Source organism: Erigeron canadensis, chromosome 7 (genome assembly GCF_010389155.1).
Source record: "Erigeron canadensis isolate Cc75 chromosome 7, C_canadensis_v1, whole genome shotgun sequence".
Lineage (NCBI taxonomy): Eukaryota > Viridiplantae > Streptophyta > Magnoliopsida > Asterales > Asteraceae > Erigeron > Erigeron canadensis.
In genome coordinates, this window is record NC_057767.1 from 30,380,331 (window position 1) to 30,396,726 (window position 16,396).

General features: G+C 30.1%; 1 protein-coding gene across 1 annotated transcript; it reads right to left on the reverse strand.

The window, feature by feature from the left end:
* Positions 1-360: 360 nt before the first annotated feature.
* On the reverse strand, positions 361-3,668 carry LOC122606840 (asparagine synthetase [glutamine-hydrolyzing]). Its single transcript, XM_043779717.1, has 13 exons — positions 3,517-3,668; positions 3,224-3,362; positions 3,022-3,117; positions 2,660-2,801; positions 2,386-2,576; positions 2,143-2,304; positions 1,971-2,051; positions 1,635-1,856; positions 1,430-1,564; positions 1,269-1,349; positions 1,093-1,179; positions 882-989; positions 361-795 (listed from the first exon to the last, which is right to left on the reverse strand). The coding sequence occupies exons 1-13, from the start codon at positions 3,594-3,596 to the stop codon at positions 550-552; spliced, it is 1,770 nt and encodes a 589-aa protein (XP_043635652.1). The 5' UTR covers positions 3,597-3,668; the 3' UTR covers positions 361-549.
* Between the last annotated feature and the right edge of the window lie 12,728 nt (positions 3,669-16,396).

Consider the following 16,396-nt stretch of genomic DNA (forward strand, 5'->3'; position numbering starts at 1 on the left):
TGACGGATACTATATTAACCGTGTTAGCTACACATATCAATTAGTTAATAAACCTGAAAGCAAAGAGTTCATTTCTACTAAAAGGCGTTGATCAGAAAATGCTACACAATATCCCAAAGTTATCAAGTCAATCATGCCGGTTGGAGTAGACTAATGCTTGTATTTGTGAGATGGGACTGGTTCTAATAGTTTACTGGACATATATGATGCTAATTGGAAGACAAGCCTTTGAGTCTTTGACCCTAATTGTACTTGTGCATATCTGGCCGAAAATCTGTAATCTAATTGGCAATATTTCCAGCGATCGAAAGATTCTGATTGATGACAATTTTATACCAATTATTGATGCACATATTGAAGTACTGAAAAGAAGCCAAGCTTTACAAAGGTAAACAGATTACATCAAATGCTACTAGTCTTATAAAACAATACATTTGAGTTATTGTCACACAAATTATATATAAAAAAAATACGAAAAATGAGCAAGCAGCCAACATATCATAAAAAACATGCTGCAGCTCGTATTATAACTTATTGAACGGTAAACTGCTATCCCCGAATCGCCAGCCCAGGAGCCGAAATATCCCTCATACGAGGCACATCATCAATGATGGTTGGTGCCAAGTTCATTGCACCACCAGAAGCTGCATTCTGCTTGTATGCAGCATTATGGACTCCTAGTGCAGCACGGCCCGAAGGGTCAAGATTGTTTGACCAAGAAGCATCCCACTCAATTGCTTTTGCAGTGCTGCAAGCTATACTTGCTCCACCTGGGACAGTCAATTTAGCCGAATTCTGCAGTAATGTTTGATACAAGGGGTCAGGTTACTTATATCATTGTATAACATACAAGTTAACAGTTCGGAAGTAGTAAGTCTTGCCTGAGGGAAAAACCGCTCAAAAATCATTCGGTAATAGTAGGCTTCTTTTGTGACTGGAGTGTTGTGAGGGAAGATATGTGTCGCATGAAGCATCATCTTGTCGGTTACCTACACGTATTAGTACATTTAGTTTTCGTTAATCTCAAAAAATGAGCACCAGAGGGGAGGGGGAAAAAAGAGAAGAGTTGGGGGGGGGGGGGGGGGGGGGTACATGTAGTTCAGCATGAGCTTTGAGTCCATCGATCCAGCTATACCCGACACCATCACTGAACTGTTCCTTCTGTCTATACAAGATATGCTGCAGTGGAACATACATAACATGTTAAGCAAACCGACTTCATGACTCAACGAAGATAAGTTTTCATATAAGAGGATTGTATGAGAAACCTTTGGCAAATACGGGTTAACTTCATCATCAAAAGCGCGTCTTAGAATCCATTTCTCAATTCTCTTTTTATCCATATTGATCTGCACAGAAGCTCATGAAGGTCAATACTTCCAAATTATCATATTATAAACTTCAAGTTATAACGCAACAGAATTCTTACCATTTTAGCTTCAGGGTCGATGCTCATCGCTATGTTGATGAAGTCTTTATCTAAAAACGGGACTCTGGCTTCCAAACCCCATGCTGATGTTGACTTATTTGCTCTCAAGCAATCATACTGATGAAGTGCTTTTATCTGCATAAACCCGAATGTTAATAACTCTAAAAAAGGAAAATAAACGTTTTTTCAAGAGTAAAAACGTTACCTTGTGACAGGTTTCACGATGAAACTCTTCCTTGTTGGGCGCCTTGTGAAAGTACAGGTATCCGCCAAAGATCTCATCTGAGCCTTCACCAGAGATAACCATTTTCACGCCCAAAGACTTGATTTTACGGGACATTAGAAACATCGGTGTGCTGGCCCTAATCGTGGTCACGTCGTATGATTCGATATGGTAGATCACATCTTCTATTGCATCAATACCATCCTACAACATTACAAAGTAAAAAAAAAAAAACTCATAAATGAAAATGATAGAATCCTATATGTTAGGTTGGGCTCATTTCAATATAGGCCTGGCCCGTACAACTTAGTGAAGTACCTGTACGGTGAAATGGAACTCGTGATGAACGGTTCCCAAATAATCGGCGACTTCTCGTCCTGCCTTGAGATCAGGGGAACCCTGTTTATGAAGGTTCAAATGTCGTGTCAATTTTGAAAATATCCAAATAAGCCAGAATGAAAGAGTTTTCTTTTAGTCATATATTTAGTACCTCAAGGCCAACACAGAAGGAATGAAGTTGAGCTCCCCACTGCCTAGCTGCTTTCGTACCAGCCAAGTGACGAGCCGTGACAGAAGCAACCAACGACGAGTCTAGCCCTCCTGACAAGAGAACCCCGAAGGGTACATCAGTCATTAGCCGTTTAATTACAGCCTGCAATTCATGTCACAGTTCATTTCATTAGACCTTTGGTATATTCATTTAGCCAAAACATAATGAAGTAAAGACACTCACGTCTTCAAATGCACGCCTTAGAACGAGTGGATCATATGGTGTGGACGGGACAACTTCCGAGAACCATGGAGGGTTGTACCACCTCTTAAATCCGCCTGTTTTGCTCGAGTACAAATGACCTGGTGGAAACACCTCAAAATGCTCACAATCGTCATTCAAACCTTTCATTTCTGATGAAATCCATACCGAACCTAAAAAAAGAAAACACCTTCATTACTCATTTACTCAACAAAATTCGATAAGACCACAATAACGAAATCACTCGGTACTTTACCATCAAGTCCCCATCCGATATAGAGCGACGTGATCCCGATGGCATCACGAGCAGCAATATAAGTATTGTTGCGTGTATCCAATAACACGAACGAAAACATTCCATCCAACATATCAACGAAATTTTCACCATGTTCTTCATACTACAAAACATCAACATATTATATTAACTTAAATCCCACAACTCTAAAACAAATATACTCCATCTGTAACAAGATAATAGTCCTCGACAAATTTTTAAAAATATTTATCAGAAAACCTTTGATAATTGCATGTTTAATAACTTAGATAGCCCTTTTTCTATAAAGGTGGGATTTTCATTTAGCGAACTAACAACTTCATGAATTACGTGTCCACACTTACCAAATGGGCGATAACATCACAATCGCTACCGGTTTTGAACGTGTGACTGGGCAAGCTCTTTCGTAGCGCCTCATGGTTGTATATCTCGCCATTAACCTACATTTTAAACCAAAAAAAATACATATATTTTGTGTATATATATCAACTTCAAGATCAAAACCCAACAACACAATCTAAACACAACGTTTCCATTTCATTGTACCGTTACAACGATCGTTTCATCTTCGTTAAACAACGGTTGATCACCCGAAGCAGGATCAATAATCGCGAGTCGTTGATGAGACAAATAATTATCACCATATTGATATAGCCCACTCCAATCCGGACCCCGGTGCTTCAACCTATATACACATCAACAAAACTACATTAAACAAACTACGGATAATTTTTTCATTCAGATTTCGCGAATCTAACACGTTTAAATGTTGTTTTGGTCCTCTTAAACTATATGATAAACCGAAATTTATGATATATAAAAATAAAAACGAAACATGCCTTCGTGAAAGTTCAAGGACACGAACTCTTTTGGCTTGGGAATCATCAGAACAGCCCAAAACAGCCAAAATTCCACACATGTTTAAGGAGCAAGTTTTAATGCACAGATTACAAGTTTTTGTTTATAGAGAAAAAATAGAAAGGGAACGTAGGCGTTGAGAATGTGTTGTTTACCGTTTCATTTGCCGCGATTTTATAGACGGTTTTGGATATTTTTCCATATTATTTTATTATTATTTTTTATTTTAAGGATAAACGGCGACGTTTCTCACTTATTTTTTAAAATCATTTTTATATTACTTGAGTTTTTGGACATATTCACATATATATATATGGTTTTTTGTTTATATTTATGGATAAACTTTATTCAAATATATAATATATATTATTGGGAGTTGTACTTTGTGGATCAATAATTGTGTATTAACGGTATAAAAGTGTGAAAAAAACTAAATTTTGTTCACTCACAAGTGATTAAGTATCATCCGTTTGTAAGATAATTTAACCATGTTTTATAAATTAGAAATCAATATATACATTTTCTATAATAACTTCATTTTGTATATATCTTTTATAATTTTTGTTTTATGATAAATCTCTTATCTCTTATATATATATAGAGTAGTCTTTTTTTCTATAATGTATTTTAAGAAATTTGTTGATTTGGCATGGCCTAACCTTTTTTTAGATTTCCATTTTTGTCAAATGATGTAATAATCCCACTTTCAATAATTAAATGTCATAATTCCAATTTAAATAAATAAATACAATAAAATTAAAAAAGAAATTCCTACATTTAATGGCTCAAATCCCATATTCTATGCGGACTATGAGTTTTTATTGAAAACTTTCAATAATTAAGTATTCCAAATATTTACTATGTCAAGCTATTATATATATTAAATCGGGATTAGTTTCCTGGAATGTAACTATCTTTAACCAATGTCTATAGTAGGAAAAAACTAAAGTTATGTGTATTGTATGTAAGCAACTTGAAAAAATGTTTATTGTATGTAAGAAAACATACGTGGCAACCATATACAGGTGCCACTTGTCAGATTTTAATTACATACAATAAACATTATTTTAAAGTTATTTACATACAATACACACAACTTTAGTTATTTCCTACTATAGACATTCGTTTAAAGTTTCTTACATTCGAGGAATCTAATCCCTATTAAATCTTATAGTTTTAATTGACCACTATCCATGTTCTAAAAGTACTCTATCTTGCTATAACTTATATAAACTCTATTGCAAAATTTCAATAATTAAGTGTTCCAAATATACTATGTCAAGCTAAATGGGAGATTGGATGAAAATGTCAAGCTATCATATATTAAATCTTATTATAGTTTTAATTGACCACCATTAATGTTCTAAAACTCTATCTTGTTATAACTTATGTAAACGTTTTTTTTCCTTTTTTTTTTCTCTTGGACTTACAAAAACCTTCCTAAAATCAATGCATGCATATTGTTTCATTCGACTGTTGATAATTTAAATACTGATAGAAAAGATCTTTATTTTAATTTATGATAAAATATTAACTTCATTAGCCTGAGTTGACCCGGGTTAATTAGCTAATACTATTTTCCAAAAGTCTTGTTTTATGGTAAATACTATTTTCCAAAAGTCAAGTCGGCAAATGAAAATATAATAATAAGTTTTGAAAAGAATTTTCTTTTTTTCTTGATTAGAGTTTGATTGCCTTGTAATTTCAAACTAATTCATGGGATTTGCCGTTAAATATAAATATAAAATTCCTGGAATAATAGCAAAACATATCATCCATATATAAATTAGGTAAATGTTCATCTATGAAGCTTAAGGGTGTCTTGTAATTTTCAAACATTGATTTGGTATCTTTTGTCACTAACAAAGCTTATAGGAGTTGTATACTCGTATTGTCTCTTTTGTAGCTTAATTATTGATTTAAGCTTACATCAAGAAACCAAACTCTAAGGTTAAGTTCTATAGAAAAATTTTCACACTTTTATATATATATATATATATTTTTCTTATTTTGAAAACCATTTTTTTTTATAAAACCATGAAAATTTTAAATTATATATTTGTTTACATGTTGTTTTTTGTTCATTCATATGTGAAATGATATAAAAAAATATGTTGTAGAATAAACTTTTTTAATAAACCTTCAAAGTAGCCTCTTGTGAGCTTATGAATAAATTTATTCATGTTTTTTGCTCATATGCGACAAACGGCTATATATAAGGTTTTAAAAAAAGATTTCTTCTGCAAGATATATTTTTATAACGTATCACATGTACAATGAACAAAAAAAATATGTGATTCAATACATAATTTAAGAGTTTGTAAGGTTATTACAAAAAATTGGTTCTCAAAAATAAGGGTCTCCTATACATGGACGGAGCTACTTTGGGGGCAGTGGGTTAGCTGCCCCACTCCAATTTTGGTACAATGTAATTTTTCAAAATTTAAATGACATGTTTATAATTTTTTTTTTCTAAAAATAAAAAAATTAAATAGTAGGATATACATACAAATGTTACATCCGTTGTTATAAACTTATTCTTTGAAAATCATAGGTCATCGAAACATTAATGTTGAGATAAATCTCTACATAGACAGAATAAAAAACTTGAATTGTTTTGATTTTTAATCGAAAGAATGAAGAAAGGTTAGAGAAAAAGTTTTCTTTGTTTGATTACGTAAATGTGTAATACGTCGTTTGTGAAAAAATAATTTCTTTCCAATTATTATATATATTTATTACGAACAACTAATTATAACAATGATAATATATAATCATGTAGGAAAGATGTATACACAAGCTAATTATTAAATATTATATATATTTTTGACTTTTTGCATTATGATAGAATATGATTAATTTCATTTAACAAGACCTCGTCCGACGCGTGCGGCCTTTTTTTTCAAAATAAACTTGCAATTTAAAATATGAGTGTTACACCCGGGCGAGAACGAAATTCTTTTGAGGGTTAAAGGCTTTTACATTCTCAAATACGATTCTTATAACTATGACAAATAACTTTTAAAATTACCCCCTCACGAAAAATTTTCTGGCTCCGTCTCTGCTCCTATATATATATATATATATATATAGGATAATACTCCAGTAAAAATACCCTTAAAATAAGAACATGGTAAGAATACTTTAAAACATCATTTTGATGTATTAAAATTCCATAAACTAACATCATAATTAGATTATTTACGTGTTTAACAACACATCAATTCGTCAAAATCAAAAAATTCACGTTTTTGGTTGGATGCATCCATTTTGATGAATATACATCCAATATGGATGCAAAAAACAAATAACATGATTTTTTCGATTTTGACAAATCATTATGTTGTTAAACACTTAAATAATAATAATTAGTTATACATTATGTTAATTTTATGAACTTTTAATGTATCAAAATATAGTTTTTAAATGTTCTCACCGTGTTTGATTGGCTATACATATGAGAACGACTCAATGAGAAACATTATTAAACGAAAATCATCATCATAAACGATATCTATACTCCGAGTCCGTATTATGCGGGTACTCATCTAATATGTGCCACTATGTAGTAGTTGTTTAATGTATGAAGATTGAAGAGCTAGTTGTTATCAACATTTATTGTATAATAATGTACCCCTTGGTGAAGCAAAGTTTGAAATAAATATATATGAATTATGTTATGCTAATCTTTCATGCAATTGAAAGGCTTGAGGTTATGGGCACAAATATTTTTATTCTTTTTAAAAAAAATGCAAAGTGAAAATTATAAAGTCAATTGATCTTCATTTCATGACTAATATCTAATTATCTATCATTTTCGATGATTAGGAGGTTATTAATTTCACTTTAAAAAGAAACCTATAATAAAATCATTAATTTGAGAAGGAAGCAATAAACATTACCTAACCCTCATCCATACGGTTGAATTGTGATGAAGAAAATGTGAACCGTTAAATATATATAAAAGTGGATATATATAGTCGTTTTCATGCACCGTCATTTTTTATTTTATTTTTTGTCAAATTATTTTCACAAAGACATAATTTATAGCTAAAAAGTGTTTATTTAAATAATGCTGTCACATGAGTTACGTGGAATTAATTTTTATAATGCAAAATTACGTGTATCATGAGTTAATCTATATTATAAGTGTCAACATTAAGGAGTGGATCACCGTTATTGGGTAAAGTGTTAAAACCGACTACATCAGCATGTGTACATTTTAACGATAAGCAAGTAGCCGGTCAATATTTGTTTAATTCTTTTATTTTTTTAATCGTCTCATAACGCATAAGTGGTACTCCGTATTATTATTACTTTAAAATTGGTTGATTATTGCAACTAGAGATGAAATCAGAATAAATATTAAGTTGGTTCATAATTAAAAAAATCCATTTTTATGGATAAAATTGAAAATTATTAAACGCAATCCTTAGAGTTGTATAACGTGCATAAAAATTTGTATTTTTTGTATCAAAAGTCCATTCTTAAATTTTATGGTAATTGTACAACTATTTAATGCACCTTAACCCTAAGAACTGCATTTAGTAAAAACCCATAAAACCAAAATTTTGAGGTTATATAAAAGTATCTCGAATAATATATGTATTATAAACAATGATAAATTAAATAATTTAATCAAAACTAAGCAAATGGTTATGGCGTGTTTATATTTTTCTTTTTAAAATTTTGCTATTGATAGTTCTATTTGTTGTCAGTAATTTGTATAATATATTTATATTTTTATTAAAAATGCATAAGGTAAATGATTAATATAAAAGGTATAAATTTTTATTTTTATTTTAAAAGTAGGTACAATTTATTATTCTAAGATAGCAACAACCTCCATGCGGTTGTTAAGATATGAGCATTGTTTTTACGGATACCATAATGGGAAAGAAAATTTTTTTCCTACTAAACGTTTTAAAACTTGTACAATATTTATACATGCATTTATTTATCTTTAAATTTCATTAACTTTCGCAAATTAAATAAAAATTTACAAAATTTTATAGAGTAACGATTTGTTTGTTCCCTTCAAATAGTATTATATTGTTATTATTATTATCATCATCATTAATTTATCCAGTTATCGATCTGTAATTTTTTATTTTTATTTCCTTACCAACTCTCTTGATCTTTTGTATACATATTTCAGTATATTCACTTATCCACGTCATCCGAAAAAAAAAAGAATTCAAAGTATCGGATAAGGGGACTTGAATATTCAAGGGAGTACTCCAGGCGGGTATCTCGTTACGATATCCATTTTTCGTTCTTTTACCATTTTTCTTTCCCAAGATAATGTACGTATTTGTATATTGAATCATTTGATTGTGTGGGTAAAGTTGTAAACTCGAATTATTGGCTTACAACCAATTTAATTAAGAGGAGCTTTTTCCATGACCATAATAATATCGAAACATAGTTACACATATTTATTAAGAATATACGACTTAAATTACTTACGATCTATAAATTGATAGGTAATTATCAACACGCTTACGCCCATCCAATTGGATTTTTCACGTATTCAACTTTTTCTTAGAGAAAATAAATCTTTTACAATCAATACCTCAAATAATATTAAGCTATCTCATATTAAGACTAAAAAATCTTGGTCAGACAAAAAAACTCTACGAATGGGTTATACCCACATTGTCACGTATGCAGCTAAATTAACATGTTTCATACTAACTACTTAATTTGTTGACTATCTTATATAGGTGTTTGTTATTTGAAATAACAAATTAATTTAGTTTAACAACGTTGTCCACTTAGATATGACTTCACGTAATTTAATTTACAATATCATATAACACAATTGACGTAATCGAAAAATATATGGATCGATGGTTTGCTCAAACAATATATCTAAGTTTTACATGGTTCATCACGGGTTTACTGCTAAATTACAACAGAATAATATTAATCACAATTTCTAGCTAAAATTATATGGTTTTAATTGCTGGATTTCGACCCTTGCACAAACTAATTGTTTCTTTTCTTTTTTAAGTGAATTGATTATATGTTGTAGTTAAATAATAAATATGTATGTTTCCTTGTTAACCATTTTGTGTTAATTTTTAATGATTTGCACATCACAATACACCACCAAATGTGTTTTATTGTGTTGTATAGTACAACTTTTTATAAAATATATTTAGTGGTGTATGGTAAAAAACTGATAGTTTACAGATCGCTTCCCTTTTGAAAAACTAATACCTTCCTTATGAAATTCTATAGTTTTTGTACTATTTTTATGTATTAATTTTAATTAAAGGTAATTTGTAATGACAGACTGGTATTACTTAATTTTGTAATTTAATATTATGCTTGTTAGAATATCCCGAAAACTGTTCGAAGACCCAGACCGAAAATCTTGACCCCGCCACCAATCGCATAACATATATCACTACAAGTAATATTATATTTATTCACACTTTTAATTAGTGTTAACAAATTAAAAATTTTGTCGCGCTTTTATGTGTGTATATGTTTCTTGAACTAAAAGTGTGTAAAAATGTATCTACACTAAACTTGTGGTATTTCAAAAGTCCACACTAAAATATGTGAACTTTTTAGAAGCCCATAATTTTTAGTGTGAATAATTTTATACACACTTTTAATTCAACATAATTTTACACACATAAAAGCGTAAACAAATTAAAGATTTGTTTACGCTAATTAAAATGTGGATAATTGTAAAATTGTTGGTAATGAATGCTTTGTTATGTCAAAGAAAGTAAGCTTTGAACACCCACTATTTTGAAATTGCCTGTCCTTAAAGTTCATAACAAAATAAGTTAAACAATATCATAATCTACATATGTTTTTATTGTGTCTTGGATCCGTATAGTGAAGACTTTGAATTTTTTGATATATGCCAAATAAACTTAGAGAATATTAACACGTATAAAGTGTATTTTTTCCAGTTCATACTAATATAACTTCGACGAAGCTTCGGTATCCGACATGTGACTCAAAAATTTGTTTTATTCACCCTTTACGTGAAGATAAGAAACCGTGAGACTTATCCATTTCATATAGGCATGATAACATCCTCGTCAGCAAACATGGCATATGTCTCAAACAAACAAATTACAAAAAAGTCATGATGTTGTGATGTGGCCACGTGTCTTTAATGTTATTACAGATTTTTTGTAATGAAGAAGCACATAGGATGATTTCTTTAAGGTTTTTTTTTATGAGTATTAGTGACGTATCTTGACTATCTTCTCTATCTTCCTGGACATATGGAGATATGGGCAATGGGCCATCTTTGTTTACTACAGTATTTGCCAACATTATCTTGTTTAGTTGTTTTTTTTCTTTTGTTTAGTTTTTAACATGATATATGATATATCAAATCATCATATATCATATAATATAACCATATTGCATCATATATCTTTTCAAATAGTTTAATTATTGCTTATTTTATCTATTCTTGAATCATGAATTGTGTTATTTTTGAGAATAATTCTATGGTGTTATATACTCAAAATGGAAGATGTTGGGAGAACATCCATTTGTGAACGAAGATATATCTATCTATAACTCTTATAAAAAAGTAGTTAACCAATCTTTTTAAAGTCTTTTTGCAATCTAAAACTATATTGAAAAAATGCCACATAGGATAAAATAATCTTATGTGTCAACTCCATATTTTTTTCAAAAATAAACTATATATTTAAGAAAAAAATGAACTTATATATATATTAATTAATTATTAATTAATAAATAAATAAATATATTGTAGAAATCTAAGATTTTCTCATTAGATAAAATGATATCTTCTCTTTAACTAAAAAATCACGTCTATACCTAATGATATTTCATTATCTTTTTTATTCAACATTACATAAAGTTCTTTTCCTTTTTTCTTATGATGATTATATGGAAGTTTTCAAAACTATATGAATATACAAAAATAAAACAAATAAATAAAACAAATTAAGTGTAAAAAATAGATTTAATAGTTAAAAGATAACATCGAAACTCATAAATCTTAACATTATATTAACTACACCTTGAATATATGTTCCAATTTAAACCTTTTGTTTTAATAAACAATATCCTCTTTTAAGTATAAAAACTACCTTGGTGTATACCTTCTTCTTTGCCAATAGCCGGTAAGTACAAATAAGATGGGTTTTATGGTAAACGTACAACTAATTAATACATTTTAACAAAAACCCTTAGGGTTTCGTTTAGCAAAACCCAAAAAAAAATTGAGTCATATAAATTCAAGTAATTGTAAATCACCCGGAGTCCGAGACCTACCCCACCCTTAAACCAAATTCTACATCCTAATTAAGGCATAGTTAAGTTATCCTCTTTGAATTATATATCCAGCCAATTGTAATTTTTCATGTGACTTTTAACTTTTTTGGAGAGAAATGTAGTGAAATTGTCACTCTACATTAAGGATCAAATTGTATGTCTTTGAGTTCTGTTGTAACAAAACGACTACATGATACATGTTCTAGATGTAGATCATTTAGTGGCAACAAAAGGCAAATTACTAGAATTACTAGAAGAAAAACATATTACTAAACTCTTAATGATAATTAAAAGTATAACTTAATAGCTTAAGTCCTTCTATCTCTTTAAGTTCATATTTTGTCAAGCTTTTGGTTGAATCTATTTCTGTTCAACCATCACATCACGTAATTCTAATGAAATATGTTCGCTATCGTTTCTTTATATATAAAGTGTATTATATAGTTTTTTATACAGCTCGCGCATCGCGCGGGTCAAAAACCTAGTATATATATATATATATATATATCACAAGGTTAATGGTTAATTTTAGAAAAATGTTAAACAAAGCTCTTAAGACTTCATTTAACGTGCATAAAAAGATTGTACATTGCCATATTAAAAGTCTATCCTCTGAATTTATTCGCTACTAAAACATATATGGCATTAATTTAAGTAATAACTTGAAAAGGATGGAGACTACAAAATTGATAGTGAATCTACAACTAAATAAATGTTCATTTAATACAACAATGATAATGATAGCGAGGCCAGTGTGATGGTGGTGGTGGTGCGTGGTGACTACTAATGATGATAGTGACAAGTATTGCAGGCATTTACGGACCTTGAATATGGGTTCAGTGACGGAGCCAAGTTTTTTATTTTGGAGTTGTCAAACAGCTTTCATGATACTAACAAGTGTAAAGCTAAACTACAAAACTCAATTACACTAGCTTGGGATTGTCAATTACCTTAAAACTGAATAAAACATAAAAAATAGTACTAGAAACATAAAATTTCATACAAATTGTGGGGTTGTTATGACCACCATTGGCACCACATAGCTCCTTTATTTTTGCAATAATTGACTTATTTAATTTACTTTAATTTAGATTATTTTTAATTTTAATTATATAAATCACAAATATGATTTACATGACATGTATATGTATATATATATTTGATGTTGTTTAATGACCTTTATATAACTGCCTTAAAAAGAAATTTATATTATATGATATAACGTGATACATGTACATTTTTTTAAAAAAAATAACACAACCTTTTGATAAATCTATGTTAGCATATGAAATCATTAGTAAAAAATTAAGTTCCTAAAGAAATAATAGATACTTTATTATCGAATTGTTGGGAAAAAAAAAGCACATGTGAAAGAGTTTAATTTGAAATTGTCTCTTGTAATTGATTGTATGTTACCCACTTAATTATCTAACTTAGAGTTAGAAGTTGAACTTAGAAATGAGTAAAAAACACAAATTTGGCAACAACTCACGTTGAAAGATTTATGTCGAACAATCATCATGATTATCTTGGACCATATTGATGTTGATCAATGACAGCGAATGCGATAACTTGTGACTAGATAGAACAGACATTCGAAACTCTTCTATATTAAAATTTTTAATTTTCATATAAAAAAATTGTTATAGATTGTCAAATTTTGTTGTAATAATATCATTTCTCTAAACAAATAAATAAGTTACAGTCATTATAAATTATGTTTAAATTCAATTTAAAAAACACTGTCGAAATCGCCTTCCGTTTTAGATGTAAAAGTTTCGTGAAAAATCTAATCCGGTCTTTGTTATCTTGTTAGATACTCTTTATTTAATAAAACTTGTCACTAAAAGAACACTTGTTAATCAGTGTAAAAGAAATAATGACTTGTTAGTTTTGCCATCTTAGTTAATAATTACTAGATTTGTGCCGCACAATTCGGCAGCGGTGGGGATAATGATGACGGAGGTGGTAGTGGTGATGGTAGTGGAGGCGACAACGGGGATGACAACGGGAACGGCAATGGGGGCAACGATGGTGGTGATTGTAAAAATAATTGATGTTAAAGGTGGTATTGTAAGTATTTTAAGTGTAAGGGATTTATATTATTGTAGATTATTTCATTAAGGGTATTATGAGTATATTAGATGGAGATGTTTAAATTAATAAATAAAAGAAATAAGTATTTTTGGTTATTCAAAGGCCGAAAGTTTAAGGAAAAAAAAGAGGTGATTTGTAAATAAAGTTCTTAGGGCTTTACTTAACATGCATTAAAAAGTTGTATGTTTCCATATCAAAAACTTACCTCCTGAATTTTATGGTAAATGTAAAACTATTTAATGCACCATAACAAAAACCCTTAAGGCTTCATTTGGCAAAACCTTTATTTTTTTAAATACTAACTTATAGTTTTAAGGGTTATCATTAACATACATAAAAAAATATTTATATCAAAAGTTCGTCCTTAATTTTTATAATAAAAATATAACTATTTATGTACGTATAAAAAGCTCATAGAATTGTCATTAGCAAAATATCTTTTTAAAGGTTTTGCTAAATAAAACTTTAAGCAGGACGGAACGAGATATTCTTTGTGAGCCGACAAATTTAGAAATCATTTGTCATACTAATCAGAGTCGTCTCCAAAAATGTGATTGGAAAAAAAACTCGTTCCCCGACGTCGAGTTTTAATCAAATTATTAAAGTTCAGTGTTGAAAATGCAGAGTTTAACTTAAGTGATTGACGGTTGTTGGAGCTTCTATCTTTAACGTAAACGTCGGCCTTTACAATTTTGGAGCATGGGATGAGAGAGGAATTATATTAAACAACACTGAATAAGTTATTTGAATAGTTATATTTTATAATAATAGATAAGCAAATAACTTTTTTACATGCAACTATATTATTAATGTACTACGAGCATGGTACTCGCGCAATGCAGCGGCAATAGTGGGGAAGACGGTCTGCTTTATTAGGGATTTTGGGTAGTTACGTAAAGAAAAAAAAAACCAAAAAGTTTTAGGACAAATAAGGTATTTCAAAGACAGAAATATTTAATTGGGGAGATTTGCTTTATTTGGGAGTAATATATTTACTAAAAATGAAAATCACTTTCTTTAACCTCTCTTCGTCCTTTATATAAAAAAGCAAAACAACTCAAAATTTTTATTCGAACAATCTATCTCAAAAAGTCAAAACTAATATTCTCAAAATCAATGACTTAAAAAAAAAATAAGGCTTATGACAACGAAGTGATATTTATTTGTTCAGGAGCAAATATATAAAGTAAACCTTTAAAATAAAAAAAAGTTATATTGTACTACCAAATATGAGTATCGCAATTTCCCATATCGCTACCATTGTAATTTCGTGCATGACACTAAGGCTAAAATAGTTTAAGAGAACCAATCTGTAGAAAAATGTAAAACACATTTAATGGTGTATGTTTGAACCTAATTTGAGCAGTTCAGTGACGAATAAGGGTTATTACACAATCATTACTTTTCTGATAAATCAGTGCAAACCTAACAAACTCTTGACGAGTTTAAGGTGGAATGATTGGTAATAAATATGATATGTATTTGACTGCTATGATTGAATCTTGAATGATTATAAGTATTGAATGTAGGTGTGATGAATAAAATGTGAGATGGAATGTGTGAATTGACAGGCATTGAATTGAGCTTTTATAGAAAATATATTTGGAAGGGTGACAAACACTTTCGAGGATTCTAATGTTGTCAGTTTCCTTTTCTTTGTAAAGACTGTAGCTTGACATGTATTAATTATCCATATGAATATTTATGTTTATATGTCATATGTATAATTTATGTACAAGGTTACCTTTGTTGGTATAAAATAAAAACAATATATATGGACATGTACTCGAGCAAGGATGTCATAGCTCATGCCATATGCTATTCAAGCAAGGCATGTCATAGCTCATGCCATATGCTATTCTAGCAAGGCATGTCATATCTGTGCTATTCTAACAAGGCATGTCATATCTCATGCCATGTGCTATTCTAGCAAGGCATGTCATATCCCATGTGCTATTCTAGCAATGCATGTCATATCTCATGCCATGTGCTATTTTAGCAAGGCATGTCATATCTCATGCCATGTGCTATTCTAGCAAGGCATGTCATATCTCATGCCATGTGCTATTCTAGCAAGGCATGCATATCTCATGTCATATGCTATTCTAGCAAGGCATGTAATATCTCATGCCATGTGCTATTCTAGCAAGGCATGTAATATCTCATTCCATGTGCTATTCTAGCAAGGCATGTCATATCTCACGCCATGTGCTATTCTAGCTAGGCATGTCATATCTCATGCCATGTGCTATTCTATCAAGGCATGTCATATCTCATGCCATGTGCTATTCTAGCAAGGCATGTAATATCTCATGCCGTGTGCTATTCTAGCAAGGCATGTCATATCTCATGCCATGTGCCATTCTAGCAAGGCATGTCATAGCTCAAGCCCAACATAGGGTTTTAAAGAGTTCGACCCATTAGATATAATTAGGTTTATACATATACTCTAGCAAGGGTTTTTGGGGAGCATTATCC